General features: G+C 41.0%; 1 protein-coding gene across 1 annotated transcript; it reads right to left on the bottom strand.

Annotated features, from left to right (window-relative positions):
* Positions 1–11,065: 11,065 nt before the first annotated feature.
* ifi35 (interferon-induced protein 35) lies at positions 11,066–22,434 on the bottom strand. Its single transcript, XM_042087588.1, has 10 exons — positions 22,063–22,434; positions 21,595–21,631; positions 21,445–21,507; positions 21,194–21,352; positions 20,781–20,897; positions 19,907–20,051; positions 19,391–19,500; positions 18,983–19,169; positions 18,634–18,743; positions 11,066–11,687 (listed from the first exon to the last, which is right to left on the bottom strand). Exons 2-10 carry the CDS (start codon positions 21,610–21,612, stop codon positions 11,478–11,480), a joined length of 1,119 nt encoding a protein of 372 aa, XP_041943522.1. The 5' UTR covers positions 21,613–21,631; positions 22,063–22,434; the 3' UTR covers positions 11,066–11,477.
* Positions 22,435–22,441: the final 7 nt, after the last annotated feature.

The following is a 22,441-nucleotide window of genomic DNA, read 5'->3' as shown; positions in this document are numbered from 1 at the left end:
TTGGCAAATTAAGCTCAATTTTTCTGCCAAGTTTATATTGCATTAGTGTAGGCCTACTGTAATTGCTGGCATGCAGTTTTTTCTCACTAGGAGGCTGAAGGTGGTGCTGTCTCTTTAGTCCATGACTGACTGGATGATGAATGTTGGCTTTAAACTGGGTTTTAGGTATGGAAATATAGCTTACAGTAGCCAACAGAGCTGTGCTTTGGCAAAAAGCGCTACCTACTGGCCAAGTAGCAATTGTTTCCTAACAAGGATCTCTAGTTAAAAGAAAATGTATATATTCTTGAGATGTACAGTTATGTGCAGAATAATAGCAGTGTGTTTTTAAAAAAATTGAATAAAGCTCAAATTCCTTAGAATAGCTGTTATTTTCATCGTATCAATGCATTGGGAACACTGCACATTCAATTTCAAATCAAAACATGACCAAATTTGATCAAGTTTGTGTACTGTGGTTGGAATTCAGTGCATGGGGGCCGCAGACAGTTTGTCCAACGACCCACATGCACCGAATTCAAGCCACAGTACACTGAAGACAGAAAAGCATGGTGGTGCACAATTCATGTTATGGGGATGTTTCTCATACTGTGGTGTTGGACCTGTTTATCGCACACCAGAGATCATGGATCAGTTTCAATATATTTGAAGAGGTCATGTTGTCTAATGCTGAAGAGGAAATACCTTTTGAAATGGGTGGTTCAACAAGACAATGACCCAAAACACACCAGTAAGCGCGCAAAGTCTTGGTTCCAGACTAACAACATTGACGTTATGGAGTGGCCAGCCTGATCCCCTGACCTCAATCCTATAGAAAACTTCTAGAGTGACATCAAAAATGCTGTTTATGAGGCAAAACCCAGAAATGCAGAGGAATTGTGGAATGTAGTTCAATCGTCCTGGGCTGGAATACCTTTTCACAGGTGCCAGTAGTTGGTCGACTCCATGCAACACAGATGCGACGCAATTCTCAGAAATAATGGTAATGCAACTAGATATTAGTGCAGTGATTCAAAGTAAAGCAAAATCTTGAGGCATTTTTCAGTTTATACACTGCAAAAAACTGCTTATCTAATAAAATCTAACCAAGATTATTAGTCTTATATCAAGATAAAAATAACTAGTTTGTTTTGTTTTCAGTATGAAGAGACTTACCTAGCGCTTTCTCGTGAAATCATTTGACTTAGTTTAAGAAAAGTTTGACTTATTTTAAGACATCTCATCCTGAAAACAAGCAAATTTTTCTGCCAGTGCGTTAAGCAAATTTGTCCTAAAAACAAGCAAATTTGTCTGCCAGTGCGTTAAGTAAATTTGTCTTGATAAGACTCCTTAAAATAAGTCAAAGTCTTCTTAAACTAGATGTACCGCATAGCGGTACAAAATATGACCGCCGCTCAGTCCTGTCCTGTCCCGCGAAAATAAATCACACTTCAATTTGTCTCCATATTTTACTCCATCCCCCACTCTTGAAACTTTTGTGTATGCTTGTTTGGCATGCCTGAGTGTGTGTGTGCGGCTGCACAGAAAGTAGCCTACTGGTGCTGAAAAGGTGAATAGATTGTAGAATAGCCAAAGAAGAAGTAGCATTGTTATAAAACCTTTAAAATCTCTAAACAATCACAAGTAGGGTAGTTCATCACAGTTCATCCATTGCAACTGGATTGATGAAAGGTCACTTACACCTGTAGGCTACATTGCATTTGGGAAATGCAAGAGGTATCAGCATAATGTTATTTTTTTATAAACAAAAACATATCTGTCAGTTCCATGCCGTTTTCAACAGCTATCAAAAACAAAGGTCATTTTTGGATGGATGGATTTTTTGTGAATGTTTCTTCTACATAAGATTTGTGTCATCTTTAGTTCATGTAATAGCCTACTTTATTGTCAATGCACAAATTAAGTAACAGTAGTCTGAAACGTTATTGTTAATGCACAAATTAAGTAACAGTAGTCTGAAACGAAATGCTGTGTTACATCTAACCAGTGGTGCAAATAACTGACATGTCCAAATGGGCCTTGATGAAATGCTTCACTAGACTGTTCATACACATTTTAACGGGCCAAAGTTGAAGAGCTTTTGTCCGTTATTGTTCGTGCAAATATAGGCTGATTCATGTTCCCTTGCATTGGTCCATGGCTAGTCTGGCTTTCATCAGACCAAGCTCAATTTTTTAAGAAATCAAAAAATAAATAGCGGGCAGATCAGGCTGGGTTCACCCAGCCTAGTCCATAGGTACCCGATATTGTTTAATTTTCCGATTGAGATATACACGCTCTGGCTATTCTAAATGCAAAAATGCATCAGGGAGTTATGACAAAACGGTAACTAACAAACTAGATCCTAATAGAAAGCTGTTAGCTTCCCTAAGCTACAGGTAGGATTATAAGGTAGGCCTATTTACAACATAAATTGTCAATAGGCTATGCTGGCGACACAAATAAAATCTCCTTTCGAAACCAATGGCTTACGCCTTACAGTATCAAGCGGACTTAAACTGCCATATCGTGGCGAAAAGTTGTAATAACATTCACGCAGCTCCATGAGTCAAGGAAAGCGCGAATGAAGTAGCCACTTCTAAATGGCACCCACTACACAGTAGGCCTGTCAAACTCGATTCCTTTTAAGGATCCGGGTTATTCTGAGTCACTCACTAAACTGATCCGGGTTGAACGAGTCACTTGAGTCACTTGAGTCAGTATTGCTAAATCGCAAAGAAATTCAGTCCTACGTTCAAGCAGTGCAGTGGGGTGCTTCATTTCGTAAACTGCCTTCTCATGTTGGATGTGGATCCTCCATGATTTGAAACCAGGTTTTTGCAGTACTTGCATTTAGCCTAAGAGTTTTGGTCTCCTGGTCAAAGTGCATCCACACATTGTTCATCTTTTTGGTGCTCATGTTCAGAAACTTTGATCTTATTGACAGGGAGGGTAGCCTATATTATAATAATTAATTATTTGTTGTTGTTTTGTTAACAATAGAAAATTTGCCTAGGTCTAATGCTACTCTGCTACAATGTTTATTACCACTACTATATACTAATAGTAGGCTACTAGGAATCTATTCTAATAAGTATTATAGGCAGCTAATAGGCCTACTAGGCAACTAATATTATTAGCCTATTAATCATAGCTATACATATATATATATATATATATATATATATATCATGTTAGGTAGCCTAATATAATATCATATATAATATAATATGATATAATATAATATAATATAAAATAGCCTAATATAATAGCATCAAAATCTCCACCCACTCACGGGAAAGAAAGCAGTTTGAGCCAGACTGTTTATTTATTGTCTTAACCTAGTCCGCCCGCGGCTGATCCAAATGACCCAGGTAGGCTAGCCTACTCAAGCAACTCCATACAGAGCTTGCAATGTTTCGGACATTGCAACTGTCTTCGCGACCTAATTGCATTTCAAAGTAGGCTATGCGTGCAGAATATATGTTATTTCAGAAGTGAACGCATGGCTTTTGTTGTTGATTTTCTTTTAACCTTGACGAGGAGTTACTCGCTCCTCTAAAGATCCACTCATGACAACGTAGCCGGCTGATTCGGCTGACTCGCACTCATAACAACGTAACCGGCCCGCCCTGCTGATCCAACTGACCCGGCTAGCCTGAGCAGCTCCATACAGAGCTTGCAATGTTTCGGACTGTCTTCGCGACCTAATTGCATTTTAAAGTAGGCTATGCCTACGTGTAGAACATTGTATGCTATTTCAGAAGTGAAAGAATGGCTTTTGTTGTGGATTTGCTTTTCACCTTGACGAGGAGTTACTCGCTCGTCTACAGATCCACTCATGACAACGTAGCCGGCTGATTCGGCTGACTCGCACTCATAACAACGTAACCGGCCCGTCCTGCTGATCCAACTGACCCGGCTAGCCTGAGCAGCTCCATACAGAGCTTGCAATGTTTCGGACTGTCTTCGCGACCTAATTGCATTTTAAAGTAGGCTATGCCTACGTGTAGAACATTGTATGTTATTTCAGAAGTGAAAGAATGGCTTTTGTTGTGGATTTTCTTTTAACCTTGACGAGGAGTTACTCGCTCCTCTAAAGATCCACTCATGACAACGTAGCCGGCTGATTCGGCTGACTCGCACTCATAACAACGTAACCGGCCCGCCCTGCTGATCCAACTGACCCGGCTAGCCTGAGCAGCTCCATACAGAGCTTGCAATGTTTCGGACTGTCTTCGCGACCTAATTGCATTTTAAAGTAGGCTATGCCTACGTGTAGAACATTGTATGCTATTTCAGAAGTGAAAGAATGGCTTTTGTTGTGGATTTGCTTTTCACCTTGACGAGGAGTTACTCGCTCGTCTACTGATCCACTCATGACAACGTAGCCGGCTGATTCGGCTGACTCGCACTCATAACGTAACCGCCCGGCCCAGCGATCCGACTAACCCGGGTTTACAAAGCAGCTCCATTAAGAGCGTGCAATGTTTCGGACTGTCTGCGCGACCTAATTGCATTTTAATATGCTACATCTATACACCAAATCTAAAGTATGCCTAGGCTACATGCAGAACATTGAATGTTATTTAAGAGGTGAAGAATGGCTTTTGTTGTGGAATTGCTTTTCACTTTGAGGAGGAGCTACTCGCTCGTCTACAGCCACTCATGACAACGTAGCCGTATCCGACTCGTACTCAATGTAGCCTAACCGGCCGGCTGATCCGACTAACCCGGCTCTGCGGGAAGTTAACCAGTTATCTCAGACTGCCTGCTCACTCAGTCGCTTGAGTTGATTTGTGGAGTTGTGGTTATCCTACTTACGAAATTGTTACATTTTTGGCAGCTATGATGGCTAGTAGGCTAGCTAAATGTTGCAAGAGGTTTGTGTGTGGCGCTGTTTATCGTTTTAGATTGAATTGTAGTAGGACTCAACTGATCCGAGTTAATGATACTAGAGACTCGCGACTCATGGGTTAATTTAAAGATACGGGTGAAAGATCCGAGTGAATCACGACTCAAACAGGCGTACTACACAGTAGCTTAAGGTGTGTTGCTAAAGCAGCCATAATGAAATGAAGGTGTCATTGTTTGGATACTTCACACACACGTGCTTTTTAATTTCACAGACTACAACTACCAAGCTGGAATCAAAGCACTTCGATTCCCCTCTCACACCCTGCACGCACTTAAAACAAAATAAACAGGCGTCTCAGTCTCACGCATGTATAGGCAAAACTGTATCAGACCGGTGTAACGTTGGTAAATCTTCCATTGCACAGAATGATTTTGTAGCACGTGCAATAAATGACAGTCGAAAGATACAAACAGTGCTGCTATCAATTTGCTTGGTATAACCGCATTTATAGTTTTCTACAAATGCAATCAATCAAATGGGCCTCCATCACTCAACCAACGCTAACGGTAACATTACCTAGGTCCTTATTGATATTACAAGATTAACGTACCTGCAGTAAAAACCAAGCATGTCCGATAAACATCCTCAGATTTATTTCGGCTTCAAGAAGAAATGGGAATTACACTTCATGTGAACATCGTCCTATCCTTATTAGATGTTCGCTGCGGTAAATTACAGTCCTTGTAGGAAGCGTCCATTGTTTTTCCAACCCACTTTTAACTTCCAACAAAATTACGTCTCACTGCAACGATGCGCCATCTAGTGGACAAACGACTACTTCTCGCCAATACTGAAAATGCAGCCATGATGATGATGATGAATATTTATTTTGGCTTTCTTTCAATCCTACTGAATTTGTAATTATGTATCGGCCGTTCTAATACCGATAGTATGTGGGTGCCTGTGTGTGTGCATGTGTATATGTGTGCACCGCCATTTACAGGCCAATGAGTGTACAGTCACTAAATGTACACTTAACCTAATTTTTTTAGACCCCTCCATGGATGAAATTCTACGAAACTTGGCATACCCCCAGAGAATGCCAGGTCAATTATACACATAAAATTTGGTGCAGTTCTGAACATCTTAACTGAAGATAGGGGCGATTAAAGCAGAATAATATTGCATTTTTGCATTTTCATTTTTTACCGGGGGGGGGGGGGGTTGCAAATCACAAATGAGTGATTATGAGCCAGGTTGATGTGGGCCCTTGAGACCAACATACCATAAAAGATTCTTCATCCTCAGTGCCACGGTTCAGGTAGTTATTTAGGAAAAACTGTTTTTTTTGCGGTTCGGGGGGCCCAGCCCGGGAGGGGAGGGCACGGCTTGTGGGCGGGGTGAGGGTGGTGGTCCCCGGGGACGAAATGAAATTTTTCCGTAAAAGTCTAGTGGGGCTACATACCCACCAAATTTCATGTACCCCGGTGGTTCAGTGTCCCGGGTATCAATGACCAAAAATTCAGGAAGTAGATGACGGGAAAAATTCTTGAATTGTGTGCATGTGTGCGTGTACAAGTTTATGTTTATGTGTGTGGGTGTGTGTGTGTGTATGTGCGTGCTTATGTGTTTGCCTGCGTATGTGTGTTTGTGCATGTGCATGCATGCGTACATATGTCTACTGTGTGAGTATGTGTCATACGTATGATTACTGTAAATGTATGTGTGTGCGTGTGTATCTGATTATGCACATGTGTGCACATGGAATGGGTTAACATGACCCCTGGAGGCAAACATACGGAAAAAATTGGTCATCCTAGGCCCTACAGTTCTCAAGATATTCACAGAGAACTGTGTCTGCCCTACCCTCCTTTCGGGGGGTCCAGTCCAGCGGGGGGGCTACAGATCAAAACGAAAAATGACAGTTCCATGCTATCCATGTGGGGGTACATGCCCACCAAGTTTTGTGTACCCTGGTCTTTCAGTGTCCCGGGAATCCTTGTTGGTGTACGTCACTAAATGTACACATAAATGATTTTATTGTAAGGCCCCCCATGAACGAAAGTACACAAAACTTGGCATGCATTCGGAGGGTGTCATAATGATCCTACACGTTTAATTTCGTGCAGTTTTGACCTTGTCAGCCAGAGATATTGTGATGAAAACACCTAATTTTTTGCTTTTTAATTTTTAACTAGGTGGCGCTATACATGAAATAAGTGGTAATGGGATGGGTTGACATGCCCCCTTAAGACCAACATACATAAAAAAGGTGGACCTCCTAGGCCCTACGGTTCTCGAGATATTCACAGAAAACTGGACCACCACCTTTCGTAGTTTCGTAGAATTTCATCCATGGGGGGTCTAAAAAAATTAGGTTATGTGTACATTTAGTGACTGTACACTCATTGGCCTTTAAATGGCGGTGCACACATATACACATGCACACACACAGGCACCCACATACTATCTGTATTAGAACGGCCGATACATAATTACAAATTCAGTAGGATTAAAAGAAAGCCAAAATAAATATTCATCATCATCATGGCTGCATTTTCAGTATTGGCGAGAAGTAGTCGTTTGTCCACTAGATGGCGCATCGTTGCAGTGAGACGTAATTTTGTTGGAAGTTAAAAGTGGGTTGGAAAAAACAATGGACGCTTCCTACAAGGACTGTTCCTACAATTTACCGCAGCGAACATCTAATAAGGATAGGACGATGTTCACATGAAGTGTAATTCCCATTTCTTCTTGAAGCCGAAATAAATCTGAGGATGTTTATCGGACATGCTTGGTTTTTACTGCAGGTACGTTAATCTTGTAATATCAATAAGGACCTAGGTAATGTTACCGTTAGCGTTGGTTGAGTGATGGAGGCATTTGATTGATTGCATTTGTAGAAAACTATAAATGCGGTTATACCAAGCAAATGTATAGCAGCACTGTTTGTATCTTTCGACTGTCATTTATTGCACGTGCTACAAAAGCATTCTGTGCAATGGAAGATTTACCAACGTTACACCGGTCTGATACAGTTTTGCCTATACATGCGTGAGACTGAGACGCCTGTATTTTGTTTTAAGTGCGTGCAGGGTGTGAGAGGGGAATCGATGTGCTTTGATTACAGTTTGGTAGTTGTAGTCTGTGAAATTAAAAAGCACGTGTGTGTGAAGTATCCAAACAATGACACCTTCATTTCATTATGGCTGCTTTAGCAACACACCTTAAGCTACTGTGTAGTGGGTGCCATTTAGAAGTGGCTACTTCATTCGCGCTTTCCTTGACTCATGGAGCTGCGTGAATGTTATTACAACTTTTCGCCACGATATGACCGTTTAAGTCCGCTTGATACTGTAAGGCGTAAGCCATTGGTTTCCAAAGGAGATTTTATTTGTGTCGCCAGCATAGCCTATTGACAATTTATGTTGTAAATAGGCCTACCTTATAATCCTACCTGTAGCTTAGGGAAGCTAACAGCTTTCTATTAGGATCTAGTTTGTTAGTTACCGTTTTGTCATAACTCCCTGATGCATTTTTGCATTTAGAATAGCCAGAGCGTGTATATCTCAATCGGAAAATTAAACAATATCGGGTGCCTATGGACTAGGCTGGGTGAACCCAGCCTGATCTGCCCGCTATTTATTTTTTGATTTCTTAAAAGATTGAGCTTGGTCTGATGAAAGCCAGACTAGCCATGGACCTCAGTTAAACAATGCAAGGGAACATGAATCAGCCTATATTTGCACGAACAATAACGGACAAAAGCTCTTCAACTTTGGCCCGTTAAAATGTGTATGAACAGTCTAGCGACGCATTTCATCAAGGCCCATTTGGACATGTCAGTGCACCACTGGTTAGATGTAAAACAGCATTTCGTTTCAGACTAGGCTACTGTTACTTAATTTGTGCATTGACAATAAAGTAGGCTATTACATGAACCAGACATGTGGACTCGAGTCACATGACTTGGACTCGAGTCAGACTCGAGTCATGATTTTAATGACTTCAGACTTGACTTGATAAAATTCGGCATGACTTGCGACTCGACTTGGACTTGAATACTATTCACTCGAGACTTGACTCGGACTTTGCCTCTTTGACTTGTGACGACTTGACATGTCTCGAGTCAAAAACTAAATTTCCTGATCGTGGACCAGTCACCCCAGAGATGCTTTCCCCGCGACTAAAAAAAAAAAAAAAATAGCGGAGACAAGCGGCCAGTCCAGAGCACAGTTCAGTGCTGCCGCTACCCCCACATGCGTTACGCACTGTGTGTAGGGCACCAAGAGACAGAGAAACGACCAACATTTAGCTAATAACTAGTAGCTTTACTGCAAACTGCATTTGCACTCTTGTTAGAGAACGTTTACAATGTCAAAATGCACCAACAGCATGTTACATAAAGATGATACTTTTCGAGTCCTCTCCATTAAGATCCAACTTGAACTTATGCTAGCCTACTCCATTTAATTGAGAACCCCATCTAAGCACGCACGAGAGGGAGAGAAAACGAGTGGCAGGTTCCAGCTGGCTTGTCATTGTTGATGATGATTTGATATTTTCTTTTAAATATAAGAAACGTATAAAAGGAAATCATGAAGGCAACAAATACGAGATTAGGGGAAATTGCGGATTTATCCGGTTCTCACTACTGTTCTAAACTATGAGATCCAGGTCACTATGACATAGGCTGCACTCACTGTGATTTGGAAAGTGGACAAGAATATGAAGAGTTGTCTTTGCCTTTGTTTAATGGAAATGGTGAGTCTTGAAGTAGGCCTATTCAATAATTTGTTTACATGAAGCACATTGATATGCCGATTGAAACGCATTCCACTCAGCTAGCTAGGTGGCTACTGGCTACCAGGCTCATAATTCACATTTAATTGCAAACAGAAAATGTCAAGCAAGCATCATGTCATACATGCATCTATTTCCAAAGGAATGAAAGCTGTTTGTGCCAACTTAATATAATGCTTATCATTGTTAATATTGTCCTATTCATGTGGCACAAACAATGTTTGAGTTTGTGGACTAGCCATAGGAATGGAGCTGGTAAAAAAGATCATTATGAGAATGTGTGGACAGTGACACACAATGGGCTTAAAGTGACAGTGAACCATTTACAAATGAGATAAACAGCATCACATGTGTAGTATTTCTTAAGAAATGAATACTTTAAAACAAAATTACTGTGTCATTATTATCTTTTAAATAATATAAAAGTGTTGACCTTGGCTTCCCTTATGAGTCGCCACTGGCAGACAGCCTAATAAATTGTTTGCAGGCAAATCTGTGGCCTAGCGCAGTGAAATGCCATCAGTCAAATTATTACTCATCCTTACAGTGGGCTCCGAAATTTGGAAAAACAATATTTTTATTTGTCATGTAGCTATCCGTTTTGTACAGATTACTCAGGTATGCACATGTGTATATTGTATGCGCATGCATATATCGTAAAAGATTTCAAGACAGAAACATTGAACATATTTTAATCTGTATTTATAAAAAAAAAAATCTGTGGATTAGATGGAAGTGTTAAAATTATGATCGATAGTCTAATAATGCCATTATTAAGTGAAGAGTACCTGATGACTTGTTCAGGACTTGAAAAAGATTGGGACTTGGACTTGGACTCGACTTGGCTTTGATGAGACTTGGACTTGGACTCGGACTCGACTTGCCCTTCTCTGTATTTACTTGGGACTTGACTTGGACTTGAGTGCTAAGACTTGGGACTTACTTGTGACTTGCCAAACAGTGACTTGGTCCCACCTCTGACATGAACTAAAGATGACACAAATCTTATGTAGAAGAAGAAACATTCACAAAAAATCCATCCATCCAAAAATGACCTTTGTTTTTGATAGCTGTTGAAAACGGCATGGAACTGACAGAGATGTTTTTGTTTATAAATACATAAAATAAATAAATAAATAAATAAATAACATTATGCTGATACCTTTTGCTTTTCCCAAATACAATGTAGCCTACAGGTGTAAGTGACCTTTCATCAATCCAGTTGCAATGGATGAACTGTGATGAACTGCCCTACTTGTGATTGTTTAGAGATTTTAAAGGTTTTATAACAATGCTACATCTTCTTTGGCTATTCTACAATCTATTCACCTTTTCAGCACCAGTAGGCTACTTTCTGTGCAGCCGCACACACACACTCAGGCATGCCAAACAAGCATACACAAAAGTGTGGGATGGAGTAAAATATGGAGACAAATTGAAGTGTGATTTATTTTCGCGGAACGGATTTACAGGACTGAGCGGCGGTCATATTTTGTACCGCTATGCGGTACATCTAGTTCATTCTGGTTATTGTACAAGAGAAGCTTAACATCACATAATCATTATCACTGAAAAATATTAAGTGTAAAACTGAATAATAACCACTGAGACCCATTTACTAATATTACAGAGTAAGCCATTATGAGACATGAAAGACTTCATACAATGACAGAAATAACTAATGTCCAAGATACAACCCAGCATTATCATTATCAATTATGAGGTAATTGAGGGTTCCTCCAACGAGGGTTCCTCTCATCTGATAATTCATCCCATATGGAGTATAGCCCTTGATAAACATTAGATGAGAGTGCTTAGACTGTGAAGTGTGGACATTTCACTGGCTCTGGGCCTCAGTGGAAGAGTCCTCCTCAAACACAGCCAGTGTGTGCTGACCCAGAGGGTTGTAGATGATGTTGTCCACCTCTCCGCCACCATTGCTGGTCTTCTGGAAGTGGATCTCAAGCAGGTCCTGCAGGCTGTCTTGGTCCATGATGGCTGAGATGCCTGTGAGCAGCACGCTGCGTTGGCACACAGTCTCACGAGTCTGAGGTGTGGAGACACACAATCAGAGGAAAACTCAGGACAGATGTGTTCAGCCATCAGTTGTAAAGGCTACATATGTTTCACTATGAATTGTATTATCCATGGCATAGCAGAGAAAAAGCACCCAGGTGTCTTTAGCAAACAATTGTATTTACACCCAAATCCTAGGCTTGCAGATACTATATGTATATTTAAGAAACAGCATTAAAGTCTTCATCTGCTGCATTAAGGACAAAGATGAGGGGGTGATACCATGAGGCCAGCCAGAGTCTCTGCCACTAATAGGCATCACAGCGACCGCCATGGACTCACATTAACTCTGATCCTGTAGCTATTCACACTTGGGTGTTGTGGGCCTAGGCTGTTTTGTAGTTTGATGTGCTTCACAGCTGGGACCTACAAATGTGCTTTCGCAGCTTGCTTAGCTTACACACACAGATATTGCGCATACACATATCTCCATTCTTTGTACGATGTTAACTACGTTTCTTTGTGCCAAAGTGTCAAACAGAATTTTCCCTACTGAAGTTCAATAAAGGTATGTGCCTTTCTAATTGCTTGGTAATGCTAAGATATTTAGCAAAGGTTTCCGTTAAAGCGAATAAAAAACATGCATCAACCAAGACTTTCAAATAATCTCCTCTAACCACTGCACCACCATATACTTGTTAATCAGGTGTGAAGTTTTCTGCATCAAGCACTGACTCAACTGTCCTTATCTTACCTTTGATTTTGTTGTAGAGCTAACAAACTAAAGATTGTATACATTCACTGAATGAATGTCATCAAAACATATGTTAATGCCAAAACTTGCACAAATTGCACCTTCTACTGAGAAGAAAATGAATGTCCACCATGTGTTTTGTCTGCATGCACACTAAATCATGGCTGTCAATGGGCAGTCGTGGCCTACTGGTTAGCGCTTCAGACTTGTAACCGGAAGGTTGCCGGTTCGAACCCCCGACCAGTAGGAACGGCTGAAATGCCCTTGAGCAAGGCACCTAACCCCTCACTGCTCCCCGAGCGCCGCTGTTGTAGCAGGCAGCTCACTGCGCCGGGATTAGTGTGTGCTTCACCTCACTGTGTGTTCACTGTGTGCTGAGTGTGTTTCACTAATTCACGGATTGGGATAAATGCAGAGACCAAATTTCCCTCACGGGATCAAAAGAGTATATATACTTATACAATATAGGCTCCTATTGCTCTCTTCATACCTGCACTACCAGGATGCAAATAGACACTGTTGTATTTTTTCCCTTATTTCATTATTTCATCATCCTACACACCATCCAACAACCACATATTCAAATATAGCTGCAAGCAGCAATGTGGGGGCCAAGCAGTGCGCTTTACCAGGAATGGAGTTGCCATGGCATGAGCAAGCACTCACAGCAAGTTTGATTGCAATTGGATAAAGAATGGCTGAGAAATAAGCTCATTTACTTTGTGATAGTGCCCCTTGAGGCACAAATTACACCAATGTCCTTGTGCGTTCTCAGAATCAGCTACTATGTCCCTGGACTTCATACACCAAAGACTTGCTGAGATGTGAGCTGAATTTGTCTATTACAGCACCCCTAGAGGCCAAATGATGCCAATTTCCTATTGCATCATCACAATCAGATACCAAGTCCCTGTACCAAGTTTGGACTTCATCAAAGCGTTGCTGAGATACAAGTTCACTTCCTGTATTGCAGTGCCCCCTATAGAGGCCAAATGATGCCAATTTCCTAGGGTGTCATCATAATCAGGTAACATGCCCTTATACCAAGTTTGGACTTAGTACATCAAAGCGTTGCTGAGATACAAGCTCACTTCCTGTATTCACCCCTTGCAAGTGACGTCACGTTTTGTTCGCGCCACAGCAAAATAGCCTAGTGGACGGCAAGAACACGAATCAAATCAATGGGTTGTAATGGGACATATCGCACAGCTAGGAGATTATAGTGAGATTTAACCGTAGTAATGCCCTTCCACGACTGTTGGCTTATTGTTTGGAATACAACAACATCCCATGTTCTTGCATAGATATATTTTGGTTTGTTTTCTTTGTGTTTCGGGAGTATTTCAACCACAATTGCATGCTTATCTCCTCAGTGTATGAAGCACAGCAGCGGTTGCTATAGCAACCATAGACTCCGAACAGGACGGCAGATAGCACTTAGGCAAAGTCTTTGGCAAGATCTGAATGTAAACAGATAATACCGTTCAAGTTTTTTTTAAATTTCCTATTTCTTTCAATTCTTTAACTTAACCCTCTAGGCGCCACAGGCGACTATAGTCGACAAGATGCGGTACTGAATAAAACGGCCGATTTAGTCAAATAGGGTGTCATATTTCGTTCGACTTCCACTCCACTAGATGGCAGACATGTCATACGTCATCCCCGAGTCGAAAAAAGGACACGCTTTAAACAAAACTTTCTAGCTACAGCGCGTTGAATCAGTGTATGAAATACCGGAGCTAGTGTGCGTGTGAGCCACTTTGTCAGAGCGATATTGTCAACGTCAGCGAGTATTTGCATTAGATTATCGTCTAATGGCATCAAAAAAGTTTACCTGAAATGAAGTGTTGGGTCTTCTATTCGCGGACCCTGATTCTGAAGGGGAATATCTGCCTTCAGAAAATGACGGTGATTCGTTTAGTGAGGCTTCAGATGCGTCCCTGCCTTGCAATGATGCAGCTGGACAAAGTGAGAGTTTACTCCATAGTTTAGCTTACACCAAGCACAAACGTTGAATCGTTTGCCCAATGTCACTGGTGGGAATAATGTTTCACAGGTTCGGAGTGTTCATCGGGAAGTTAGCAGGGTGTTAGTGGTGTGGCGAACGAGGCTGGAGGTAGCCTAATATCCATAGCGCTAGCTTCTGTCTTCTGAACGTGTGCCTCTCCACAATCGCGGCGACAGTAACGTGGTGGAGCCTTTGTCTAATGCCACTGGGTATGTTAGACGAGGTCGAAGTGCTCATAGGACAGTTAGGGGGGAACGTAGTGGCAGTGTGGGGAGTCGCAATGAGAATGACAGTAGGCCTAGTCCGAGCTGCGCAAATTCTCTCCACTCGGCGCGCGCGAGGCAGATCTGGCCATGCTGCTCGCATGGTGGAGGTGGTGACACGCTCTCTCCCTCTCCCACACACACACACACACATTAGGTCATGCATAGTCTATCACAAGATGATGGGAATGCCGGCCCTGTATGGATAGGGATAGGGAGTCATTATCTCTACAGCAAAAGGCCTGCTACATAAAAAAAAAAAAGTCAGCCATTTAGTAATGATTTACACTGTTGATTTGCTATCTACTTCCCTGATCATTTAGGACATACAGTACACTATGTGTTCCTTTTTGTGTGTTCATGTCCTTGTGATGTGTGTGTCTTTGTCAGCTAAGAAAAAAAACAAAAAAACATCAACAAAAAGAAAAAAAATACTAACATTGTCTCTTGTCTTGTCTCGTCATCTCACTCCTGATCTGTGCCTTGCCGTGGCAAATGAGCTTTTGAACTAAACAGGTCTTGTCTACTTGTGTTTGTGTGTCATCTGAATAATATATATGTGCCCCATACATGGAATCAGAGTGCCTACTGTATGTAGTAAATGGAAAATCTCTACAGCAAAAGGCCAGTCTACTGCTACATGCATTTGGTTTGTTTCTGCCATTTATTAGTAATGATTTACACAGTTTGTTCACTACTTACTATTTACCTGAGCATTCAGTATTGTGCAATATAGCATTCAGAAGGTGAGGGACATTTTGGGGGGAAAGAAGTGGTGCATTTATCATTCAAACATGCAACTTTTCATGAAAATTCTATAATCCAAGATGGCCGCCACCATATGACGTCATAATATGCAAATTAGATATAAACATTTAATCTCTACATACACTTTGGGTCATCCTTAATATTTCTCTAATTTACAGAAAGTCTCTATCTCTTATCACTTTTAAGATATAGCCTTTTGAAATGAAGATGTCAAAATTGATCGTTTCGGAAAAAAACCTCTGGCGCCTAAAGGGTTAAGACATGTAAGAAGTAAGTTTATTCGCTGGGCAATGTACAAACTGATGAGTTACATTAGCCCTAGCACTATGAGCTACGATAAACGTTAGCTAGAATAGCTAGCTTCTAAGTGTGGCAGCTAGTTATTATTTCATGTTCTGATATGACATTCTTAAAGTTTTGACTATGTTACAACTGATAAAAGCAAGACAAATAAACTAACCAAATCGCTTTGCAATATTTTAGTCCAGAAATACTTATGGGTGTTCATTTACCATAATGTTAATTACAGTAGCCTAACGTAACGTTATCTCCCCTTGCTGTTACCACCAGTTTTAATAACTTTACATTTGCGATCATGACCCATTTCATCTAACAACACCACTGGCATCTTCTTTGACTATCAGACCCCAAACAGCAATACATTGAACTACAAAGATGTTATAGTAATGGTGTTCAGTTCATCATAATCTTTATGACATAATGTAATTTGCCGTCCGTCTCCCATCTTTTTGCCATCCAGCATGGAGCCGTCATGTGTCTGCAAGGGGTGAATTGCAGCGCCCCCTATAGAGGCCAAATGATGCCAATTTCCTAGTGCGTCCTCACATTCAGATAACAAGTCCCTATACCAAGTTTGGACTTCATACATTAAAGCATAGCCGAGATGTTGGCCCACTTCCTGTTTTGCAGCTTCATCGCCATATTTGATTGGCTGTCATGGGCCAATAAACTTGAAATTTAAAAATCTGACAAGTATCGTTTGTGCGGCTCGGTCTGGAGATCATCTCCGCCAAGTTCTGTGAAAATCAGATGAAATTTGTAACCACTGAAACTTTTCGTAGAGTTTGGACTAAATCCAATATGGCGGAGGTCCAATATGGCGGAAAGTGATGGAATAGGGGTCGATGAACTCGGGATGGTCCAAGGATTCACACGCTACCTCAATTGTGAAAATCAGACAAAAGAGTCAAGGATCACGCGCATGAACACATGTCCAGCGTTGAACTGGTAGTGGCGCTAGAGTGTTCAATGTATATGCATAAAAATTGCTGTGAGTGATTGGGACAGTGTCCTGACTAGGGTTGCAAAATTCCGGGAATTTTCAAAGTTGGAAACTTTCCATGGGAATTAACAGGAATATACGGAAATTAACGGGAATAAACGGGAATTAATGGGAATAAACTGGGAATTTTTAATATGGCAAGTTAGTCTATAACAGGGAACTTAAATGTAGTGGACAAAACCCCATCATAATATTAGTTAAAACAACCTGATTTAATGCAATTTCAGTCAAATTTCTACCCTGCAGAGGCGTCAATCCCATGCACACAGCAATCAGCATAGGCTACTAGACATAAAGGAAACCTATGATGCATTCATGTGCATGGGGAAAATAAATTCCCAGTGAAAATGTCATCTCATGTGGGAATAACTGGTGTGAAACTGGGGGAAGTTTGCAAACAGAGTTGCCCAGTTATGGGCTTGTCGTCACTTTTGTCCTCATTCAAATGGGTGTACGTCATTTTGCATAAACTGTAATGGGACGATTAATCTGTCTGATTAAGCTTGACAATTTATATATCATTTACATAATCTATAAGGTTGGGTTGGTATGTTGTGTCATTATTTGTTTTACCATTTTCTGGGATTCTAACTGAAGAAATTGTCAGTCAATGTTCCAACCAATTGGATTTTGTTGTTGAGTGGCGTGGTGTATCTTGGGCAGTTCAGTGGTTTCAGTGTCGCTAGCTTAGCACGCTAGTAAACCATAGGCAGAGAATGGGATTCCCGCTAGCATGTTAGCTATCTTTGTATGCTAAGCTAAACGAAAATACGAACAAACAAATCATATTGCTTATTACGAAACAAAATGTTAATGTCTGTATATGAAACAGTAGGAATTACAAAAAAACTCCCAGTTAATTCCCGTAAATTCCCATTAATTCCCATAATTTCCTTTAATTCCATGAAAGTTTCCAATTTGGAATATTTCCAAAATTCCCCAGCTTAACTTCCCATGGAAAGTTTCCGGTAAGTTTCCGGAAATTTACCGGAATTTTTCCGCCCCTTTGCAACCCTAGTCCTGACAAATGGTATCGAGTTTTATTATGTTAACTCAAAGCGTCACAGAGATGTTAGTCCACTTCCTGTTTGGCGGGTTCATCGCCATAATTGATTGGCTGTCACGGGCAAACAAAAATGAAATTGAAAAATCTGACAAGTATCGTTTGTGCGGCTCGGGCAGAAGATCATCTCCGCCAAGTTCCGTGAAAATCGGATGAAATTTGTGAACGCTGGAACTTTTAGTAGAGTTTGGACTAAATCCAATATGGGGGAGGTCCAATATGGCGGAAAGTAACGTAATAGGAGTCATGGAACTCAGGTCGGTCCAGGGATTACAACAGTGCCTGATTTGTGAAAATCGGACCCACCGTTCAATGGTCACGTGCGTGAATGCAATCCAGGTTCGACCCATTGGTGGCGCTAGAGTGTTGGGCATAGAGTTCTGTAAATTGGCGAGAGTGATCATGGGACGGTTCTGAATCAGTGCGCCGAATTTCATAACTTTAGACCCAGCGGTTCTGTTTTCGGCCAAATTTGACCCGTTGGTGGCGCTAGACGGCTGGGTTTAGAGATCCGTAAATGAGTGTGAGTGGTCAGTGGAGTGTCCCAAAACTTTCTGCCAAATTTCAGCACTTTTTAGCCATGCAGTCTATGGGCTGCCATAGACTCCAATGGCGGAAGTGTAATAATAGAAAAAGCTAGTAACTCAATGGGTGCCTTCGCAGCTTCGCTGCTAGGCCCCCAATTAAACACCTCTGGGTTTTGACATGTTGGGAACTTGCTAGAGTGACTTTACATTAAAAAGTTAGATTAGAATAATCTGGTGGAAACATTTTTAGAAGCCCTTATAATAGAAAGACAAGCACTTAGCTCCACATACCTGAAGGTCTGCAATTTTTCCATTGAGGAATGGAGTGACTTTAATCTTGTGATTTTTTTCTCCATCAATTTTCACCTCGTGGTCCTGCTTATCAGTCAGGCCTTTGGCAACTGTGAGAAGAGATTTCATGAGTGGCTGAATGTTGTATGACAAAGAATGTCCACTAGAGGGCACAATAGGGGAGAGGAAATTACTCAAAATAAAGAGGAAGTACACTTGATCCCGAGAGCTTGTTGCTGGATAACTAACAGTCAGAAATAAATCACATGTAGTTAAGCAGGTCTCTCCCTAGAGTCATTCTGTGTTTGTGTGTGTGTGTGTGTGTGTACAGGGATTGAATTGTACATACTATTGTTCTCTACGAAGGTGACGACCACATTGCCAGAGTCATGCAGCATGTCTGTCTCCTCCACCTCCCCACCCCCATTCTTCCTCTTAGAGAAATAGATCTCCAGTTTGTCCAGCAGACGATCCTCGGACTCCATTTTGGGCAGGTTGGACACCAGAACACGTTGAGGACATACCTGAGTATCCAGCTGAGAGATGGTGAACAAGTACACTTACTTGCACATCCACTTACATTTAAAAATGAATACCATGCCATTCTTACACTAAAAATGACATGATAATAATTTACACTAGCTCAAGTTTGAGTATTAAACAAACTACCCAAAACTGGCTTACACATTAACATGAAGATAAATTGTTATTGCAACAGCACCATATCAGTGCTATGACATCAAGGTATTAACAGTACCTCTACATAGCTGGGCACCAAGAGATGTACAGGTAAGGCCTGCACATTGAGAGTGATGTTACCATCCAGCTGAACCTCATGGTCCCTCATTTTTAGGATATGTTGAGCCACTAGAGTGGAAAGATGGGAGAGACGAATATTCAAACTAGAAATGGCACTAGTCATGACAGCAAATGTTTTAAGTTACATTTGGTAGACCCTAGCCTTCCTCATACTTAAATACATAAATTCTTAAGTAACTACTTATCACACCTTAAGTTCATCATGCATTCTGGGTTTAAGTCATTAAGAAATGTTGAGATACCTGTACATGTTGTTTGCATGCACTTTAAAGGATTAATTTACCCATGATCCCTTCAAAAAACCTTCTTATAACTCTGAAAAAGGCCTTTTCAGTTTTGGTAATCTACAGTTGTTTTGGCTGTTTACCTCTTGCCTTTGCTTCATTTCAGGTCATTGACTGTACATTGATCTACTTAAATAATACTTCAATAAAAATGGGTTGTTGACGCTTACCTGTCTCATCCTCAAAAGTGATCAGTGCAGTGCCACCTTCCATGGGGTACAAAATTCTGGCAATTATGTCAAACCCTGAGGAATCCCCCCCGCCAGATGTCTGGCCCTTGAAAACCACTTTTCTCTCAGGCACTGCAGTAGACACCTGGGGATTGTTCCAGAAAGAGGGTTTTGTCAAATATCTGAGTTTGTTCACCTTGACATTAGGGATTTCCGTTCCGATAAGACACTTAACTCAAATCTTGAATCAATTATCACAGCAACTGACTCTGTGAACCTAGTTGGCCTATATTTCTGCCTATATAGAAATAGCTATATGGCTATAAAAAATCACTGTTTTTGTTGTTAGGGTTGTATAGTCCTTTCCAAGTCACTGGCCAAAATATATAGCCTGGGTGACCCCAGACGAACCTTTTAGAAAATTTGAACGTTGTTGAGCTTTGTTGAATTTGAACGTTGTTGTGTACACCTTGGTCAATTGTTCGCTTTAAGCCACATACAAAATGGTAAGCAACAAGGCAATAGCCATGAACCCTTTGCATCTGCTTGCCACATTTTAGGCTCAACATCTTTTTTCATAGTATACCCACATCTGGAATATCGCCGTGAAACATGCAACAACTATAACAACAACAATAACAACAGGGCCTTCAGAAAGAATTCTGACAGAACCACAATGAACGCACACAGGCCCTCTGTCTTGAACTTGCGTTACTGAAAGTAAAACAATCACCCCAGAATGCAATGACACACACACAGACACACACACACAGACACACACACACACACACATACACACACCTAGAACCACAGACACACACACACCTTTTCCCCATCATAGTACGCCACTATGAGTGGCATGTGCCAAACTCACATCTGATTGCTGTCTCAGGCTGTAGTTGGTTTCCTCCATTTTCTGGATGTCCTGCTGCACGCTCTGAATCTCTGACTTGAGCCTGCTCTGCTCTTCCATGAGGTCAGTGATTTTCCTCTGCAGCACAGACAGATAGCATTCATATTAATAACATCGGACTCATTTTTATACAGCATCTTTCAGAAGCTCGTCTCTGCTCTCTTCTGTGGCAGCACAACACTGATGTATCATTTCAGAGGGACAAATCAGCAGTGTCCAGGCATTTACCATGACTGACACATTTTCAGATTAAATAACAAGTGAGGAAGGGCTGCAGGTTGTGTGCCCATCCTAATGCCTGAACAGGTTGTAAAATAATATGCAACTATACGGCACAAAATAGACAACCATAAAACCCAAATATGTAAACTCACTTTCTCCATTTCCAAGACATCTTCTTGCCTCTTCTCCTCAGCCTGCAGGGCTGCCCTCATGGTAACAGCGCGCTGGTCAAACTGTTTGGTGAAGTGCAAGTTGGTTTCACAGGCCTCAATAAGCACTTTTTGATCACTGATGATACCTTCATATTGCATCTGAGAAGAGGACAAAAAATAAGGACAGCTGTGATTTCTGCAAGCATACAGCCACATTTAATCTATGAATAAACAAACATAAACTGGCTTACTTTGCATTTATTTATTTCAAACTGGATTCTTTGCAGTTCAGGATCTGAGACCAGTGAGTAATCCTGAAAAACAACAGTCAGTCAGTCTGTCTGTCTGTCAAGAAAGTCAGTGTTTTTATGATAAGCACTGGGGTGTCAGTTGCCTCTTACCTCATCAGAGGACATCATTGTAGGTTTATTTAGGGTCCTGTGAAAAGCAATGACATATTAGTTTATGTATTACGTTTCTTCATTTAACCTACAAAGACTAGGCCAATCTCCTGGTTTGATCTGTAGGCCTGTAAGCCTATAACCTACTTTGGCAATCAGTGGAACATCTGCAGCATAAAAGGCTAGCCTTCTGTTATTTGTTTGTCAGATGGCTATTTTTAAGTAGTTCGTTAAATTATTAAAGGTAAGTAATGACAATTTTCTGATGTTATCCTTACGTTAGGCTACTTTCACTTTGTCTGTTCGATAACATTCCGCTAAGAAATCGTTTACAAACTGGTTAACAGTTCAACTCCATTGTGAATCCAACTGCTGTAGGCTACTAAAATATTCTTATTGACATAATATAGAATGTAGATGATTATCCTATGTTCATTTTCAACGATATCCAAAGTCTTCTACACTTACGTGAATCAACGCAGATCCGCACCATAGACTGTAGCCTAAAGCTCCGTATGCCTACTGAACGAGAGATCTTCGTTTCAGTTTCATTTCTCTGCCATGGTTTCCTTTGCCACTCAGGCAGCCATCTGTTTTCAGTAGAAATGTGAAGCTATTCCAACTGGTTTCTTAGAACTGTTTCGTTATATCAATTGTGTAGATAGTCGATATTAAAACTGTTTTTGTTTTGTTTTTTAATACCTGCATTCACACGACATAGGTATCTGGGCGTCTGAAAAACTGTAGCCTACCTAACTCAGCGTTTGCTGTAAGCCTTGCATTTTTAATTTATCATGACAGGTTGAGGGGCTTTCCATGTAGTAGACCGTAGCCTATGCGTGCAAAA

The sequence above is a fragment of the Alosa sapidissima genome, chromosome 3, assembly GCF_018492685.1.
Source record: "Alosa sapidissima isolate fAloSap1 chromosome 3, fAloSap1.pri, whole genome shotgun sequence".
Taxonomy (NCBI): domain Eukaryota; kingdom Metazoa; phylum Chordata; class Actinopteri; order Clupeiformes; family Clupeidae; genus Alosa; species Alosa sapidissima.
The sequence above is the reverse complement of the archived record's forward strand: the minus strand, read 5'-3'. Positions and strand labels throughout refer to the sequence as shown.

Coding starts and splice junctions, on each gene's coding strand:
- ifi35 (XM_042087588.1), bottom strand. Junction 21,353..21,444: donor TTGAAATAAATAAATGCAAA/GTAAGCCAGTTT, acceptor TCCTCTTCTCAG/ATGCAATATGAAGGTATCAT. Junction 19,170..19,390: donor TGGTGCCCAGCTATGTAGAG/GTACTGTTAATA, acceptor ACCATCTCTCAG/CTGGATACTCAGGTATGTCC.